Source organism: Cupressus sempervirens, chromosome 9 (assembly GCF_028749045.1).
Source record: "Cupressus sempervirens isolate cs-2001-9-10 chromosome 9, ASM2874904v1, whole genome shotgun sequence".
NCBI lineage: Eukaryota > Viridiplantae > Streptophyta > Pinopsida > Cupressales > Cupressaceae > Cupressus > Cupressus sempervirens.
Genome location: NC_143126.1, coordinates 381,656,127 through 381,675,435, shown reverse-complemented (window position 1 = coordinate 381,675,435; position 19,309 = coordinate 381,656,127). Strand labels below are relative to the sequence as shown.

At 34.6% G+C, this 19,309-nt stretch overlaps 1 protein-coding gene across 1 annotated transcript in view; it reads left to right on the top strand.

Annotated features, from left to right (window-relative positions):
* Positions 1-19,309, top strand: part of LOC149538864 (histone-binding protein MSI1-like) — a 135,266-nt gene that overhangs the window by 35,108 nt on the left and 80,849 nt on the right. Inside the window, exon 4 of the mRNA XM_089800216.1 lies at positions 18,826-18,950. Coding sequence (XP_089656342.1) covers positions 18,826-18,950 — 125 coding nt within the window. The remainder of the gene's footprint in view (positions 1-18,825; positions 18,951-19,309) is intronic.

Below are 19,309 nucleotides of genomic sequence, written 5' to 3'. Positions count from 1 at the left end.
TATTCTGTTGGGAAGAAAATTATTGAACATCTAACTGGGCAAAGTGTGCAAATTGACAATATTTCAGAGAGTAATGGGCATAGTGTGAATGATTATACTCTAGAATTACATTGACAAGAAATATTGACAAGCTTGGACATTGGAATGGAAACAAGCTGATCAAATGAATGCAAGGGTCTTTGGTCATGCCATGATGTCCCATTTTAATTAATTTAATTATATAAATAAATTGGTCATTCCAACATTTTCTATGGGTTAGGGAAGGGGATTGGAAAATAATTTCTTTAATATTTAACTTTTGACACATGATGAATTATATTTCAAAGATTGATACGAGTCAATTTTATGTTAAATATACTATAATATATTATTGTAATTATGCTTACAACCTAAAATGGGGTATTGGCCTCTTCATGAGACAATTAACAATTCCTAAGATTATGTAGGCAGCTTATCATAGTTAATTTTATCATAGAGGGAGTTATTGCCTATTTTAAGTTGGGAATGAAGTAATGATTATGAGTACCCTATATGTGGGGACATCTTGGGAGAAAAAATTAATGACAATGATATTATGTTTTTAATTTTTCCAAAAGGAGGTCGTTTGGGTTTGGCCTAATATTTATTTTGCAAGTAATTCACATTTTAAGCATCTCATTTTACCATGCAAAAACTTTGTCAAAATTTGTTTATACATTTGGTTGCATATAAAAAATCTTTTTTGGACGAAAACCCATTGGAGATTGGAATCAGAGGACAAACCCCATTTTGGTTCAAAGAGGACTTGCAATGGAGAATAAGGGTTTGTAGTAACTGGTGAAGTTATGTGTATTTATTTTTAGTATGTGTCTGTTTGTGGATTGTGGTTCACTGCTGTAAAAGTGTGGTTTGCTATGGTTTTGGGGATTTAACGAGTCCCAGATTTTTGGTGTTTCATCTTTCAATTAAGAGCAATTTGGTGTTGTTCTGCAAGTGAAGTCTTTTGTATAAGTGGATTGTAGTTTTGGTGTAGTGTGTTGTGGGTTATTTTGTTGTTATCAAAGCAGTTTATTTCTGTTCATTCTTTTGTTTTAGACCTGCTCCAAGTGTGGGAGGCATTCTGTTTCAGTGGTTCTTTGCGGTGTGTTGAGTGAGGATTTCTTAGTATACTTCTAGATTTTATTATTGTTGTTGCTGTTGTAGCGCTTCTAGTTGTACCGACATATTTTGTATATGTAAATCAATTTTTGTCAATTCAAGAAGTCCAAGAAGTCATTATGTGAAGTTTAATGATTTGGGTGCAAGACTGATGAATATAGTGGTAAGGTTTTGAAGGTATTTCTATATATGTCCAGAATTGATTTAAGGATACTGAAAAACATTTGATATCATGTTTACTGAAGATTTCAGTAGTTTGAGATGATTTTCAAGTATTTCTATGTGGGGTATTATAGTGGTATCAAAGTTTTGATCTTGTGCACTTGTAGGGTAAATTAAATTATTTAATTTGTAATGTCGTAAATTACACCCCTTGTAATTCTTCATTGCATAATGCCTCTGCTTTGGCTGAAAATTGAAATTTCATTTAAGCCTCCATATCATCTTGCTTGCCTTGTCATCTCCCTTTTTTGGATTCTTGACCATGCGGCCTGTTTTGTTCAGGATACGCGTGTGCCATAGAGATGTCTGCACTATGCACATTCTTCTCGCAAGTTTGCAGATTGAAGATGGCCGTTGGGACTTTCCCCATGCTGTTTTTTTGGCAGTGTAAGTAACATTGTGATAATATTTGATGTAATTATTTAATAGTGGGGAAAATAATTAAATGTCTAATATTAAATGTGGGGTCAATGGGTAAGGTAGCACATGGTTTTTAGCACATGGTTTATGTAATACCATTCGGTGCTTTTGTGGAGCTTGCTACTATATAAGTAGCCACAAGGGTAGTTGTTGATGTGAAAAGACAAAAGGGGAAAAAGACAAGAGTTGAGTAAGACAAGACTTGACAGGTTAGCCAAGAGAGCATTTGTAAAGGTTGGAAGCATGGCACGGGATGTGCGGATACATGCTTATTCATATGGGTTGCTTGGTTGTGGCTATGACTTTGAGGACTTACATGGTTATATTGCAATGGTGTTTTTGTTGAATAATATATGGTGATGGATGCTTTTGGAGGTTGGCTTTTTCCCTCAATGAGGGTTTCTTAGGGAATATTCTGTGTCACATTTTTGTGGGTATGTTGTCTATTCTCTTGCCTGTGGGTTTCAATTACATATTTATTTCAGATCTATAATGGGTTATGTGAACACGGTTATATTTTTTTTGCAAGTTTCCTTACACCAAAGGCATTGAGCTCCAAAATGTAAGAAAAAAGACTTTTTTACTTTTTTTTGCATCCAAAAACTTTTAATTGCCCCTAAAAGCATCATTTCACTGAATACAAATATCATTTTGCTTTCTTTTCTCATTTTCTCATAAAATAAAAAATTGCACCCCTTCCTTTTCTCACATTTAACACCTTGTGCAACTTATCATTACTGCCCCTCAAATCCATTAGGAGCTTCACTCCTAAACCCCCATTAGTTATTGACATCTCTTGTAATATAAGAAATTTGGTTATAATGGGTGAATTTGAGAGTGGAGACCCAAAACAAGGATTTAGATCGCTAAAATGATCACTAGCAAATGGCCATTGATAAAACTAAATATTTAATTTTTAATTGTCAATTGGCAATTAATATTTATCTTTATGACTGCCATTTTGGCATTTGCATTGATCAATGATGAAGTATTAATGATCATAGCATATGCTATTAAATGCATTTGGTTTTACAATTTTGTATATTTCTTTATATTTTTGTTCATGTACCCAAGGGCAAATAAATTGCCCTTACTCGTGCATCCAATTCTTGTAATAGTGTCCTTGTACATACCACCAACTTAGTTATTTAGTGATCATTTGGGATAGTTTTATATGATGTTTTCTAATAACATTTTGATTTATAATAAAGCCTAGGAGTGCCCTACACTGTACATGACATTGACTAATGAAACATTTGTTGGAAGCATGAATGCTGATGATACTTCTATGGGGAGTATTGTAGAAACATGATTAGATCATTATCATGATGAGATGTTACATTCATGACTGTGTTTGTCATTGATGTCAACATAGCAGTTTTTGTGGTATCTGATAGAAGAATAGCAGTAAAGATCAAGTTGGTACGAACAACTAGTTGAGCACTTTCACTAAGTGAGGTTAAAGGGAGATTATACTAAGTGTCTAGTATATGTAATAAACCTTGGAAGCTTAAGATATTAAGTCTGGAAGAAGTTATGCAAGTTTTGGTGAAGATTGTTCTGAGCATGTTCTGGTAAACTTGTTATATCTCTTAGCAGAGTTGTTATACTAAGAAGCCGAAGTTAAAGATGTGAAGAAGACAATCTGGAGATTACGTAGCTAAGCTCGCTCGTCATAATGTCGCATGTACAAAAAGTAATTCAAGTTACAAGATGGAAGATTAATGTTATCGCTAAGTGTAACGTGCTCTTAATGAGGTCCTATAATAATTAATTGAGAAGGTGTAATAGCCGACTCAGGGAATTGTTTTATGGATTTGGTATAAAGGAAGGACATTTTCCTTTATCATAAAAAGAGAGGTGATGAGATGTACAAATGATTGCAAAGAGCGAAATGTGAAGTTAGGCAGAGTAGAGCGACTGTGAAGGAAACTTCATTGCCGAGGTTTCATTGTGTGATCCGAAGTTTGATACTTGGATCTGAGGTTCGTGACTTGGTCTACAAGGTCTGATAGTGATTGGTTCGGTTGACAGGATTGAGGAAAGAAGTTAAATTACAGTATAGACAATTATTCTGCAAGGAATAGTTGAAAGATCAGTTGGACAGTGAGTTCGGTGATCTTGCCTCAGAAGTTGTTTGGACAATGGGTCCATCTTTCACAACTCCTAACAGGGTTGGAATCTTCTAATAAGGATTCAAAGTCTCCTAATAGGGACTCATATGTACTAAATGTTTTAATAGACTCCTAACAGGGTCCATCCTCTAACAAGGAATATTTATATTAGTACATCATCTTGTGGGCATCATTCCCACGGGGTTTTTCCTCTGATCAAGGGTTTCCCTAGTTAACATGTTTGGTGTAATTGTGTATATGCATCTTTGTATGGTTGCTGTTTACTTCAATTGAATGGTTAAGATTATTTAAGGTTGATGATTATTGGATAGGTGATTCACCCTCCCCCACCTCTCAGTTATATTGGTGGACTATTGTTTCTAACAATTGGTATCAGAGCATCAGGTCCTTGAAAATAAAGTTTAACAACTTTGGGAGATCTATGGAAAACATATTTAGAAAGGGTAGTCCGAAGTTCGATGGAACAAATTATGACAACGGGAAAGAAAAAGATGAAGACACATCTGCTATGTATGGGTCCAAGATATTGGATCTTGACAAAAGCATAAAAGACAATCATTGCTGAAAAAGATTTGGAATCTTGTACCAAGGAAGAAGGGGAACTTTTAATGTGTGACATGAGAGCTAGGGAAGCACTATTGTTTGCACTTATTGAAATTGAGTACAACCAGGTTAAATCACTTAATACTTCTCATGAGATTTGGAAAGCTTTGGAAAATAGTTTTGAAGGTGATGAACATTCTAAGAAATTGAGGTTATAAAGCTGGATTTGTGCATTTCAAGATGCTAAGATGATGGAAGATGAATCTATAAGAACATATGTAGGCAGGATATCATAAATTATTGTAGGTATCAGATCTCAAGGAGGAACCAAGGAAGATGATGAGGTGATCTAGAAGATATTGAAGAGCTTAACACCACCATTTAAGCAAGCAGTTCAAATGATACAGAGTAAACATCACTTGGGAGACTTGAAGCAGTTGAGAATGAGCTTAGACAATCTGAAGAATTAACCAGAACAGAAACAACTTTCAGTGCCCTAAATATTCGACCTAACTCATCGAGGAGCACAAGTGCTAGAGGAGACTTTGCTAGTAGTAGTAGATCTGATGAGGACACAAAGATAGAAGGAGGAGTAGCCTTCTGATAAGAAGAGAAAAAGATGGTAAGAAATTTTTTAAATGTTGAACTTGTAATGAGTTTGGTCATTATGCATCTAAGTGTCCTAAAAGAGAGAAACAATATAAATGAAAGTTCAAACCTAGAAAAGATAGAGAGTGTTTGTATGCAAATGAAGAAGATGATTATGATGAACAAGCAGTAGGTGCTAGTGATGATGAAATAGGATTTGTAGCATTTAAAGAAGAAAGTCCAGAGAAAATGGCTTTGGTACCACAGGTTGAAAAGAAATTTGACTAGATAATTGACAGTGGTTGTTCACATCATATGACTAGTGATATGAACAAGTTTATTGACTACAAAAGTCATGATGATTGTTAGAGTTGGAAACAATGTAGCATGCCATGTTAAAGGTATTTGATCTATAACTCTTGATGGTAAGACTAACACCGAGGATTTATATTTTGTTGATGGTTTTAAACACAATCTTTTGAGTGTTGGACAACTACCGGATAAAGGTTATTGATTACAGTTTATAGAGAAGACATGCATGATCAAAGATAAAGATGGAAAGGTAATTGGAATTGGAACCAGATCTAGAGGTAATGTATTTCGGCTGAATCCAACTGAAATGACATGTTTGGTTGCTAAGGTAGATGATGGTTATGGCATAAGAGATTTTGTCATATAAACTTTGACAGTATTGTGAAAACTAGTAGTATGGTTGCAGTTAGAGATTTGCCTAAGATTGTTAAGCCTACTATCACAACTTGCAAGGAGTGTGTATTGGCAAAGCATACCAGAACTTCTTTTCCTAGTAAGAAGTTTACTACTATAGCTAAGTCGAAGATTGTACATACAGATCTTAGTGGTCCTACGAAGACTATAAAGGATTTTGTGGTGAAAGGTATTTCATGATCTTAGTTGATGATGTTACATTTCTTAAAGAAAAATCTGAGGCATTTAATAAGTTCAAGATATTCAAAAATAGAGTTAAGAATGAATCAGTTATGAGGATTAAATGTTTAAGATCAGATAGAGGAGGAGAATTTACTTCAAATGAGTTTAACATCTTTTGTGAAGCTAATGGAATCAAAAGATAGTTATCAGCTCCGAGAACCCTTAAACAAAATGACATTGTAGAGAGAAGAAACAGGTCAGTAACAGAAGCAACAAGCACTATGTTAGTTGAGAATGATGTATCCAAGATGTTTTGGAGAGAAGCTTTCAATACAACAGTCTACACTATGAACAGAGTGCAAGTTAGGAAAGACACAAACAAGACCCCTTATGAACTATGGTTTGGTCACTCACCTACAGTTAAGTATTTCAGAATTTTTGGCAGTAAATGTTATATCCAAAGAGATGATGATATTGGTAAGTTTGATGCAAGAAGTGATGAAGGTATGTTTCTTGGTTATTCATTGAAAAACAAAGCCTATAGATGTTATAATTAGAGAACTAAGACTATTGTGGAAAGTACAAATGTAAGAGTTGATGAGAAATTCAGGATACAAGAAGGAGTAGTTGATTACAATTTTGATGATGAGAATGTTGTTACTAAGCCAAGGAATGATGAAGTTTTCTTTGAGACTAACAATGATTTGCAGAATGAAGGAGAGCAAAGGTAGGAACAAAGCTCAGAACTTAGTACAGAGCTAAGAGTTGAGATAACAACTCCTACATCCCGGAAGAATATGACAGAGAATCATCCACCAGAGCAAATCATCAGAAACAAAGATAAAGGTGTGATGGCAAGAAGCAGAATCAATGAAGAACTATGTTTGATATCTCAAGTTGATCCAAAGAATGCAGATGAAGCATGTACAGATTGTTGAAGTTGATGAAAGATCAACCCCACAGCTCCCAAAAATCACCTGTATGCAAACACCTATCATAGAAGAGAAGCAAAAAGCTATGGAGGCTGAAAATCCCAGATCCATAGATGAGACATTCTTGACGAGCAAAAAAAAGAGTTTGCTATTATCAAAAGTGAATTAAGTAAATTACAAAGAGATCAATCCTTATAAAAGGAGATCAAAACCCTAATAGGGTAAAAGCTAGGTTGCATGATAATAATTAATTATTATATGGCTAAAGTTTAGCATAAGTAAACTAGAGATAATAAGTGAATTAATAATTAAATCAAAATGATTTATTTAATAAGGCAATATCTTATTACTCTAACAAGATGACTATTGGAAGCAAGCTATGAAAGAGGAATTGGATCAAATAGTGAAGAATGAGACATGGGAATTGGTCCCCAGACCAACATACAAGAATGTGATGGAACAAAATGGGTATTCAAGAGCAAGATGAAATTGCAAGGAACAAAGCAAGATTGGTTTCTTGGTTAAGCAAGAAGCAGGACTGTACCTCACAAAGTATAGCGAAAGCAGAATATGTTGCAACAACAAACAATTGTAATCAAGTTGTTTGGATGAAACAAATGCTGAAGGATATAAGGATAGAACTCAATGAACCTATTGTCACACATTGTGATAACACAAGCACAGTGAATATGTCTAAGAATCCAGTATTGCATTCTAAGACTAAGCACATTTCATCAAATATCACATGTTGAGAGAGAAAGTTGCAGAAAAGGAAATTAGATTGGAGTATGTAAGCACCAAAGAGCAGATTGCAGATATTTTCACCAACCCTCTTCCCAAAGAGACTTTTGAGTATTTGCGAGGTATGCTAGGGGTTATGCCCCTTCCTACATCAGAGTAGATGATGCAAGAGTGCATCAGTCCAGTGTAACAGAGCACTATTGTTTGTCTGGACTGAATGCTGATGCTTCCTGTATGGGTGAGTATTTGTGATGGACAGAGTCACCTAGGATTCTTGTTAGATGTTATTTTGAATAGTGTCTTTTGACACTTGAGCTAGTTAGAGACAGTTGTTGCAGAGGTTGATGATTGCTGAAACCTTTGACAATGATGTCAATAGGGGAGAGATTTACAACATGAAAAACAGTTTGAGCATGGAAAAACAATTTGATACAGAGCACATTGAGATATGTCAATGAGGGAGATTGATTGATGAAGAGGATTTGAAAAAAAAGGTTAACAATCTATACTGTTGGTATTTTTAGAACTAGATGTTTTTCATCTATGTTGCCATCAATGCCAAAGAGAGAGATTGTTGGAAGCATGAATGCTGATGATACTTCTATGGGGGAGTATTGTAGAAACATGATTAGATCATTATCATGATGAGATGTTTACATTTATGACTATGTTTTTCATTGATGTCAACATAGAAGTTTTTTGTGGTATTTGACATAAGAACAATGGTAAAGATTAAGTTGGTAGAGACAACTAGTTGAGCATTTTCACTAAGCGAGGTTAAGGGGAGATTATACTAAGTGTCTAGTATATGCAGCTAACCTTGGAAGCTTACGTCTGGAAGAAGTTATGCAAATTTCGGTGAAGACTGTTCTGAGATAGAGTTTATAGAGGCATTTTCTGGTAAACTTGTTATATCTCTTAGCAGAGTTGTTATTCTAAGAAGCCGAAGTTAAAGATGTGAAGAAGACATTTTGGAGATGATGTAGCCAAACTCGCTTGTCATAATGTCGCATCTACGGAAAAAGTTATTCAAGTTACAAGATGGAAGATTAATGTTATCACTAAGTGTAATGTGTTTTTAATGAGGTCCTATAATAATTAATTGAGATGGTGTAATAGTCGACTCAGGGAATTGTTTTATGGATTCGGTATAAAGGAAGAATATTTTCCTTTATCATAAAAAGAGAGGTGATGAGATGTACGAATGATTGCAAATTGCGGAATGCGAAGTTAAGCAGAGCAAAGCGAATGTGAAGGAAACTTCATTGCCAAGGTTTCATTGTGTGATTTGAAGTTTGATACTTGGATCCGAGGTTCGTGGCCTAGTCGACAAGTTTTGATGGTGATCGGTCCAGTTGACAGGACTGAGGAAAGAAGTTAAAGTACAATTCAGACAATTATTTTGCAAGGAATAGTTGAAAGATCAGTTGGACAGTGAGTTCGGTGCTCTTGCACCAGACACTATTTGGACAGTGGGTCCTTCTGTCTTCCACAACTCCTAACAGGGTTGGAATCTCTTAACAAGGATTGAAAGTCTACTAACAGGGACTCATATGTACTAAATGTATTAATAGACTGCTAACAGGGTCCATCCTCTAATAAAAAATATTTATATTACTACATCATCTTGTGGGCATCATTCCCACCGAGGTTTTCCCCTCTGATCAAGGGTTTCCCTAGCTAACATATCTGGTGTGATTGTGTATGTCTATCTATGTATGGTTGCTGTTTACTTTGATTGAATGGTTAAAATTATTTAAGGTTGATAATTATTGGATAGCTGATTCACCCTTCCCACCTCTCAGCTATATTGGTGGACTATTGTTTCTAATAGCATTTAAGGCAACAAAGTCTAGCTAAAAAGGAAGTTACAAAGGAATTTGCACGGGTGAATGATGCAATATATTGGCTCCAAGACATATATGCTTTTATTGGGCAATTACTTTCCAATGTGTATCTATTGTATTCTTGGTTTATTCTACTTGTTGTTACTTTCATTCTTGCTGCTTCCTTATTTTTGGTAGTTATTCGGTTCCATGATTAAGGTGGTATGGTCTTCCTTGCCTAAAAGTAACGCTTGATTTTATCCATAGGAGACAAAAGTACATGGAAGGTCCTTTGCTTAGAAGGTCAAAGTCAAGAAAATAAAGGAAAGAAATTATAGAGGTCTCTAAAGGCTTTTGCACTAGGTTGGGTGTGAGATCTTGATTTATTGTTGAAATGTCAAACGTTTTTCATTCCGGAGTCTTATATAAGGTGTATATGCCTATACTGTAATTATTTGATTTTAGATTTTCAAAGTGGTAATTGTTAGGCAATAGATCTATGATTATTAATTATTGATCTCGGAAAAGAAAGGGTTGGATTACTGTTATATTGTTTGTTATCAAAAGGGGAGAATGCCGATTTATGTGGAAAAAGGCTTGTTTCTATTGCAAGTTGCTTGGATGTGTATAAGTGCTAGGGTTAGCTAAATCTTATTAGCACTTAATCCTTGTCTACTATAAACTAGCATAACAATATAATGACCCTAAACTCATGATATCCCTCTTTGTTTTTACTCTAATATTCCTTTCTTATCATCTTTTCTCTTTGAAACATGAGAAGACACCAAAAAATATGATTCCCTTTATGTCTAAAGTTGATTCTACACTCAAGATGCATGTGTTTGTAGCTATCTTTTGCCTTAATTATTTACCTTGGATGTACATAAGTGTTTTTTATTACTGCAAAAATAGGCTTTGAAGGGTCCCACACCCCTTTACAAAGATTTTACAAAAGATTAAGCATTAAAGTACCCCAACATGCATTAGACTAATTAAAAACCAGAAAAAACCAGCAAAAGGAGCAAAAAGCCAGCTCCAAACCAACAACAGTAATGCCAAGAAACAACCAACAAATCCCCCAAAACAGCGAATAGAGAAGATTAGCGAAGGTTTTTCAGCTCACAACAACCTCTTCTTTTGTTTGGCTCATTCTTTATCTCTCTAGAATATTTGGAGGCATGAAAACTGCTTTCTTCTTCATGCTGGATTTGGTTCTTTTTCCGAGACCTTCAATATCCCCAACCAATAATCCTTTTCCAGATGAAGGTTGACAATCACCTTCTCCTAATAGGAGAATTCAAGCTTGGCAACTCAGGTTCTCATTTTTTCCACAGAAGACTATGATTTTGAGGTTGTGCTCCATAATCTTATTGAGAGTATCATCTGTCCTTTCAACATTCTAAGTTAAACCTTCCATCTTGTCTTCTATAATCCTCGTGGCCTTCTCATGAACTTTAACATAATCCAAAGACAACTTCTTCTCATACGAAGTCCATAAAGCATAGGATGAGAAATTAGGAATAGTGGCTTGCTGAGCATCATTAACTCCACCTTATTACTTCGCAGACAAAGCACAATACTTTAGATTTAGGCTTTTGATTTCATGAAAAGCCCATCTGGTAATCCTAAAGGAGTACATGGAGATAGCTTTTGTAGTCTGCAGCACCCCTAGGGTAACCTCACATTTATCTTCAAAATCTTGAATACAAAGATGAACAAAAGAAAACCTACAAGTACCTTTCTTATTGGGAGAATTCCCAGAACTCTGAAAACTAGTCGGAGAAACATGTATAGTGTGATCAATAGAGCTCTTATCGTCAACTAACACTGAGACTTTGTCCTTATCCTTGTCATTTTTCTTGCCACCTCCAATAGTAAAAATAGGGTAAACTTTGACATTTTTGTCCTTTTTTCGAGCTCTAGACTTCATAGTGGAAGGAGAGGTCTAGCCTACATTAGTAGGCACACACTTTTTGGTAGCCCCAACAACTAATATAGTGTCATTCTTTCTCTTCTTAACTGAAGGCTCGGGCTCAACAAATGCTTCATCATCGTCCTTGTCATCAATTGCTTCTCCATCAGTAATTTTTTCTAGCCTTAGATGTGCCAACCTTCATGTTAGAAAATTATTTACTAGTAGGAGGTATAGGGTTAGTCTTCACTTCGTTCTCTTTAATTTGCATACCATCATCTTCGTCAATTTCTTTTGTACTAACATCCCCAGGTAGCTTCTTTTTAGGGGATTTTTTTGCTTTTTAATTGGAGGAGGGGGAGAACCATCATTGCCTTCTTCAATTTCCCACCCCCCCTCAAATCCATTAAATTTCTTCTTTCCCTCCACATCAGCAATATGTATTTTCTTAATGGGGGAAGTCGGAGCCCTAGCTTGGAACTACTCGAAGATTAACAAGACAAGCCCTTGATGAAGAACCAAGTTGCTAGGGTTCTTCCTGTGATCCTTAATGCTAGCGTTAAGAGAAGATAGAAGAAAATATGAAAAAGACAACAAAATCTAACAAAACAAAATGTTAATGATGAACCCTAGCATATCACACATCAATGGTAAAAGATTTCTTAATAGGCTTTAAAACTTCCCTCCATAAGGGTTTAATGGGGTGCATTTCAAAGTTTCATCTTTATTCCAAGTGTTTCACACAATTGCTATCTTTTGGTTCCAATTGCATCCAAAATTATGTTGGAGTTGATAGCAAACTCTATAGCTCCCAAAAATCCCAAACTACCAAATGCCCATCACATTTGAAGATAAAAAGCACTGATGTTTCTATACAACCTTGATAGAGAGTTTTGATTCAAAGAGGAATATAATATGGAGATTAATTTTCCAAATGAATTAGATTGATTACAAGGACTATAATGAATGCTTATAAAAGCATAAAGATAAATCATAAAACCTGAGATGAAACCCTAAGCAAGGATTATATTAGATCATGACAAGTGTCTTCATACTATGCTCTGAGATAACATGACCTATAATTAGCTTAATCTAAATTTACAAAAACATTCCCAAGTTTAGCTTGTGTTGTAAAGTAATAGGGTACCTAAGTAGTTTATGATAGATTTAATTAATTACTAAAGTAATTATCCTTATTACCCCAATAGTTTGATGTTCCTATGATGTTCTACACTTTGTTGCTGCTCACGATGATGTTGTTGATGATGTGTTGCAATCTTTGAAGTTACACATTTTGTTTTTTTCTTGAATATTTGAAGGACTTGAGTTTCTTTCATTATTACTCTAGATATGATTCTCTTGCTCCATTTTTTCTTGAGTACTTGTAGGCTAAGTTATGGGATTTGTTGAATAAAAAATATTAAATTGAGCCATTAGGTTCATATGGAAAAATGAATGAGCTTTTTATTAAGATACATTTTTAAAAGTGCTTTTAGGGTGCTTTAGGAAACTTTCTTGTAAAAGATTACTTGTCATCAACCTAAACATGGAACTGTTGGCCAATTTGTTGAAAGGGCAATGCAAATATAATGAGTTGAGTTAGAAATAGTAGCATGCAACCATACATTATCGTGAAAGAACACTTAATTCAAAACTTCAAATACAAGTAAGCTCTTTGTTGGCTTTTAGGTTTTGTATTGCAGGATTCTTAAGGAAGAATACCCCATTATTGAGAGTGAAGCAACTCCAAGATTTGAATGCATATGGACCAATTGATGATGTGCTTTGTATGGTTGATGTTGACATCCTTTGTTTTGGCATGCTTTATTAGAGCATGGATTGTTGTAAGGAGGCTATTAAAATATGATTAAATTTTTTGGAGTGCATTAACAGTCCAAAGTTCCCTTTTGTCGTATTGTATTTTCAGCATTGGTCTTTGATTAGAGTTGTAACTGTTAGATCTGGTTCAAAGCTTTCAATGAATTTGAAAAGTACTATCAAGATTTCATAATCAACTTGTGTATAAATTTAAAATAAGTACAGCTCCAAAGCAAGCTACAGCGTGCAAAGGTTTGCGGATTATTTTCCATCTAGAATCAACTATATTCCAAATCTCTACAAGCAAATATGGTGTGACACGAATTGATATATTTGGCTGTAGATGGCAGATGACCAATGGAGCACAAACTCTTAAACTAAAATACCTTGCTATTTAAATTGAGTTGGAAAGCAAGTTCATGGGCTTCTGGGAGTATGTGGAGTTGCTTTAACTGCATTATTACAAAAAGGGTGCAAATATCTGGAAAGTTGGGAGATCTTGTGTACATTTTTAGCAATTTAAAATTGTTTATGAACAACATACTAAATAACTCCACATCTACTTCATAACAAGAAGCTGCAAAAGACATAGCTATATCAGTTGCCGAGAGCCTAACATTTTTGATAGTGAGTAGCATTCTTGATGATGATACTGCATCTCATCCAAGTGCTTTTGATGACTTGGAGGTTCTTTTGAAGTTTTAAAATATTGATTCTTGATTGTCTGTTTTAGACATTAATCATTTTTCCAAACATGACTTCACATGTTTCTTATGGTTTACCTCTAATAGATTTATCATGGTTTATAATTGTTTCATCTTTTATGATGATTTTAAATCTATTTTGATAATTTTGTGGATGGAAAATAATTTTAAACTTGATAAATTTAATCATGATTTTTTTGAGTTTTTCTCTCTTCCCAAACTTCCTCCGAATTTTATTGTTGCCAAATATGAAGTTGAACGGGAGGTTTTTATAATTTTGATTTACCCTCTTGTTGAACTTCATCCTAATTTTATTGTTGCTGAATACAAACTCAATTTCAAATGTTGTGACATAGCTTGTAGGGCTTGACTTTTAGTTTTATTGCAATGCCCATTTCCTTGAGTTCACCTTCAAATTATTCTTCCTTTTGTACTTAATCCCGATTTACGTACTTTTCGTCAAATGTTTTGAAGCTTGTAAGCAGCCTTGTTCCTCTGCATCTTGATTGGTTCATTGTGCCTCAAAAGTTCTTGCAATGTTGCCTTACCCACTTTGTACTAAAATGTAGTAAATTTATTTTCACTTATTTTCTACATTAAGGCTGAGCTTTTGTGCTAGTTCCTAAGCAAGAATGAGTTAGAACAGTATCCTAAACATCTATTGGTAAAAAAAATGACATAATTGTACAACTTATCTAACACATAAGCCTTCATTTCTTTGAAAACATTAGTTGTGTCCCTGTATGTGTACCTTCTTGATGTACTTTAGTTGAGTGTGCAGCTGCTCAGCCAAACTAATGTTAAGAGATTTGCTATTTGCAAGGGTATATACACCAGTTCTTTTCAATGTATTCGTGAACCTACAAAGTTTATGCTTCTTTAGTTAGAAATAAATTACCGCTGTCTTCTTTGCCTTCTACAACATTACCATCTTCATCTTTTTCCTCTTCTTTTGTTATGTCTTGTTTCTTTTTCTCATCTAAGAATGCCTTTCCATTTATACCAAAGGACAATGATTTCTTTACTTGAAGTCAAGTGATCAATGTCATGCTTTTCCCTCGAGAAAAATATATATTTATGAAATGGTAAACCTTACAATTCTTTTATATGCTTTAACCTTTCAATATATTTTTTCAAAGGATATTGAATAAAATCTGCCATTGGTGTATCTTTGTTTGCCATAAGTATGCACATAAGAATATATGCAGACAAGTGAATTTGAATTTTATCTCACAATGCCAAAAATTGTGCTTGATTTGCTTACTTTTATTGTGATTTAGAGTAACTTTCCTCCTCCGATGCTCTATTTAGAATGGGGAAAACAACAATTCATGCAATGCATTGCTCATCTCAATGCATCCATGAACCTACATTGTATCAAAGTTCCTAGATTCAGACTTAGCAAGGCTGACCCAACTCGGGACTCAGTGTTCAAATCTCTGCAAAACTTGACAATGTGAAAAAAACCCCCAAGATATTGAGAGATATAATAACATTATCAAACAAAAGCTAATTTGTTCACAAACATAAATATACATCAATCACATAAGTATAACCACAAATTGTAGGTGAAGGAAATAACAAACTTAGGTATATAAACTTATAAATATTATTAAAATGTATATAAAACTCATGGAATGTGAAATCCACGACATCAAATGTTCTAGACATATATGAAAATAAAAACAAGTCTATGGCTCAGCCTTAGTCTCAGCCTTAGGGGAGCTTGCATTCCTCCCACAAAGGTGTTTAAGGTAGGCCTTGGATGAATGAACATCCATAGTATGTGCTTGTGAGACACTACTTTGTCCAACATTTTTTGTGCCTATGCTTGTGTCTGATAGTGCTCTATCTGCCTTTGCCATGGTCACAACCTCAACCTCTCTATCTGTTTGGTCAATCCACTCAAGGTCCTTATTAGTAAAGACAAGATTGGCAGACTCAGTGACCCACTCGGATTTTGAGTTGACCTTCTTTAGTGTGATTAGGTTAGAGTCATTGTCCATAATCTTTCTCATTCTAAGACGAAACTTGTAATGAACAAAGCCTGGATCATTCAACCTTTCTACAAACAATCTATTGCGCCTTTGTAAGTGAATGTATTCGAACATGCTCCAACTGTGCTTACAACCTGAAGCGTTGCATCACTGGCTCAATGTGTGGATGACACTTCTTTGAAGTGTTGGTGTTTTAGCAGCAAACATTTGCCACCATCTATCTGAAGTAAGAAAAAAGAAATAAAACCTGTGTTATTTAAAGATGCAATCAAAATATTCACTGAAAAGTTAACATATATTTTTAATTGGTTGCAATTTTGTGCCAGTGGCTTTGCTCATTTGATTACCAAAAAACTCCCCTTGTGCATTACCAAATGCCTCCATCTCATGCATTGTAGTTCAAATGTCAGTATCACCACTTGACTTCCACTTTACCTTTGAATAAAGCCTAGTAAGAACTTCATCATTTGCCTTGAAATCAATCCTAAAATGGTATTTGGGGTTGAGGTAATAAGCATCTGCATGGATGGGTTTGTGAAGCTAGAGGTGCCATCTCTTATCAATTATCACCCAAATGGGACGATACTTACTCTCATCTCCTCCATATACAGATCTAATGGCCTCCTTGGCCTTATCCATGCTTTCAAATGTGTAGCCCATAGTGGACTTCTTCTCCCCATCAACAACTCGTAGGAGAACTAGTAAGGGATCATTGACTTGTAAATATTGTGAAACAATATAGTTAAGTGTGAACGAAAATCAGCAAAATTGCGAAGTTGCAAAAAAAAAAAAAAATGCATATAAATTAAAAGTAAATAATAAATACTAAAACATAATGTAGAATTTATCAAAATATCACTTTCAAATCTCTGCAAGGGGTTCATTAAATTGTCTTATAAAAATTGTAATCTCCAACATCCATTCCAACAGTTCTCATAGCATAGGTTGAGGAAGTATACTCCTCACTGACAAATATGCCCCTCAAAGCTACCTTTGACTGGATCAAGTATTTAAATGTGATAAAATTGAAGTGAATCTTGTGATTTGGAGCAAGCCGACTCCTTCTGCCTCATTTTTTGCCTCATTAAGAATCAATGCATGATTGTAGATAAACTTGCAAATGTTCATGTCCTTATCAACACATGTTTTGACCCATTCAAGCTTCCTAGTATCCTCCAATACGAGGTCAAGGCAGTGGGCCACACATGGAGACCAAAAAACATTCTTGTGTCTCTCCATCAAAAGTCTACCGACAACAACATATTTAGCTGCATTGTTTGTCACCATATGAACCAAATTTTCTTCCCCCACCTCACACATGACTTCCTCAATAGCCTTACATAAGTATGTGACATTTTTGACACGTGAGAGCATTAATGGGCTTAAGAAATATGATAGATCTTTAAATAAAGAAAAATAATGATCAATCAATAAATTATAAATTACAAAATTCAAATATTAGTCACTAAATCAAATTCATATTATTCAGTCCATTTAGGGAAGTAGAATGATCAATCTCCTCTGTAGGAAACAAGAAAATTTAGGAGTGTTGTATTCCTCCTATCAGTCCAACCATTTGTCATGATAGTGCAACTCTTTTTGCTCCAAAAAACTCGTTGGTCCTCTTTTAACCATGTTTAACAAAAGCAGGCCACTTAGCTTAGAATAAGTAGGAGCTTTAAACCTGCCCCACAAATGGTTATGACATCCATCATGCCTTGCCGACAAGGAGACCTCTCACAAATAGATTACATAAGTATATCATATGTAATACAATTATAAAAAATCAACCATGTATATTATGAATATTATAATAGCAGAGTAGAATTCTATTTGTAGTTGTTGCATTATATGTTTACTTATCTTTTAAAACTAGCTTAATCAAGGAATGAAGTTGAGAGTTACATTCCCAACATCATCCATACCTCATTTAGGAATTTTAGGGCAAATTCAATTTAAGTCCCAATAGGGAATGTTACAGATGCTGCTGTTGAGCTAGCAGTGCTTGATTTGTTTGGTTTGCCTCTCATTTACCTTAGTAGAATATACATCTTATAATTGAGTTGGTTGTGATGTGCATCAAGAGTAGGATGAATTATTGCAGTATTATGTTTTGCTTTTGTAATCAAGATATTGTAAGCTCTTTGACTAGCATGTAGAAGCTGAATGAAATTATCATGTGGTAATCTGAGGCAACTTGGGCGCTGGAGATTTTGACTTGCTACCCTGATCTACTCAATATGAATGATCCATAATCAATTTGTTCCTCTTTCACAAATATACTTGCTTCTGTACATGATTTTTAAGATAATAATGTTTGGGAAGGGTGATCCTGTGCACGAGGCTGAGTAATCTAATTAGCAATTATACTTTATTACATATGTTATCCCTTTGATCCATTATACAAATTCCTTATACGTCCATCCTATCTAAATGGTTATGTTATCCATGAATCTTCTGGTCAATGGCTGTTTATGTAATAATACTCTTGCCCTAGGGGCATAAGTTTCTATCTGTTTTATGTTCTGATGTATTTCTTGTTACTTTTAATCCAATTCTTGTAGTCTTTTATTTTCTTCTTGCCTTCTATATTTAGGATTATACATTACAAGAGACTTGTGATACTATTGTTCAAATTTCATGCAATCATCTTAGTTATGTTATATGCAGGGATTTTAGTGATGAGAAGGATTCAAAGTAGGAATTCTAGAATAACATGCTTGTAAAACACTAAACTGACGACGATATTATTCCATAGAATTTCCTTGCATTGTTTAAAGAAAATTCCAATTGCACAAAATGCTATGTGGACTACTTGGATGCATCATAGAATTTTTTTTTTTGAGGAAGCAAATTTTGCAAAATTTTAAACCTTTTTAATTTTGTAAAGTGTTCTTTTGTTTATTATGGTGTGGAATGCAATGCTTTGGTACTTGATCTTTTGTGGGCTGCATTTCACCAGGTTAACTCTTTATCTTTCAACCCCTTTAACGAGTGGGTATTAGCCACTGGATCTGCTGATAAAACTGTTAAGTTGTTTGATCTCCGGAAACTATCCAGCTCATTACATACCTGCTCCCACCACACGTAAGCTGTTTGTCTTTCCTTTGTCTTTTTCTAGTTCTGTTGTAAACTGTCATTTATTTACTGCGGCTTTTCCCTTTTGGTGAACAACATTGTTTCAAATATTCTTCTTGTATCAGATGGGATGTTAATTGTTTATATAGGTTTAGTTTTATGTTTTTTTGTTGGTTTGTATCTTGATATGCTAGGCCTTCAGTTCTTGCCATTTTATATTGAAACAATCTTATTTTGCATCACAATATCAATTATGCCACTGTAATGGATAGATTTTCTGCTTCTTTAGATAGAGTTCCCACTTTGCTTATTTATATGGTAGTTTTATCATGATGTTATCCATTTGTTATTGTAGACTATCATCACAC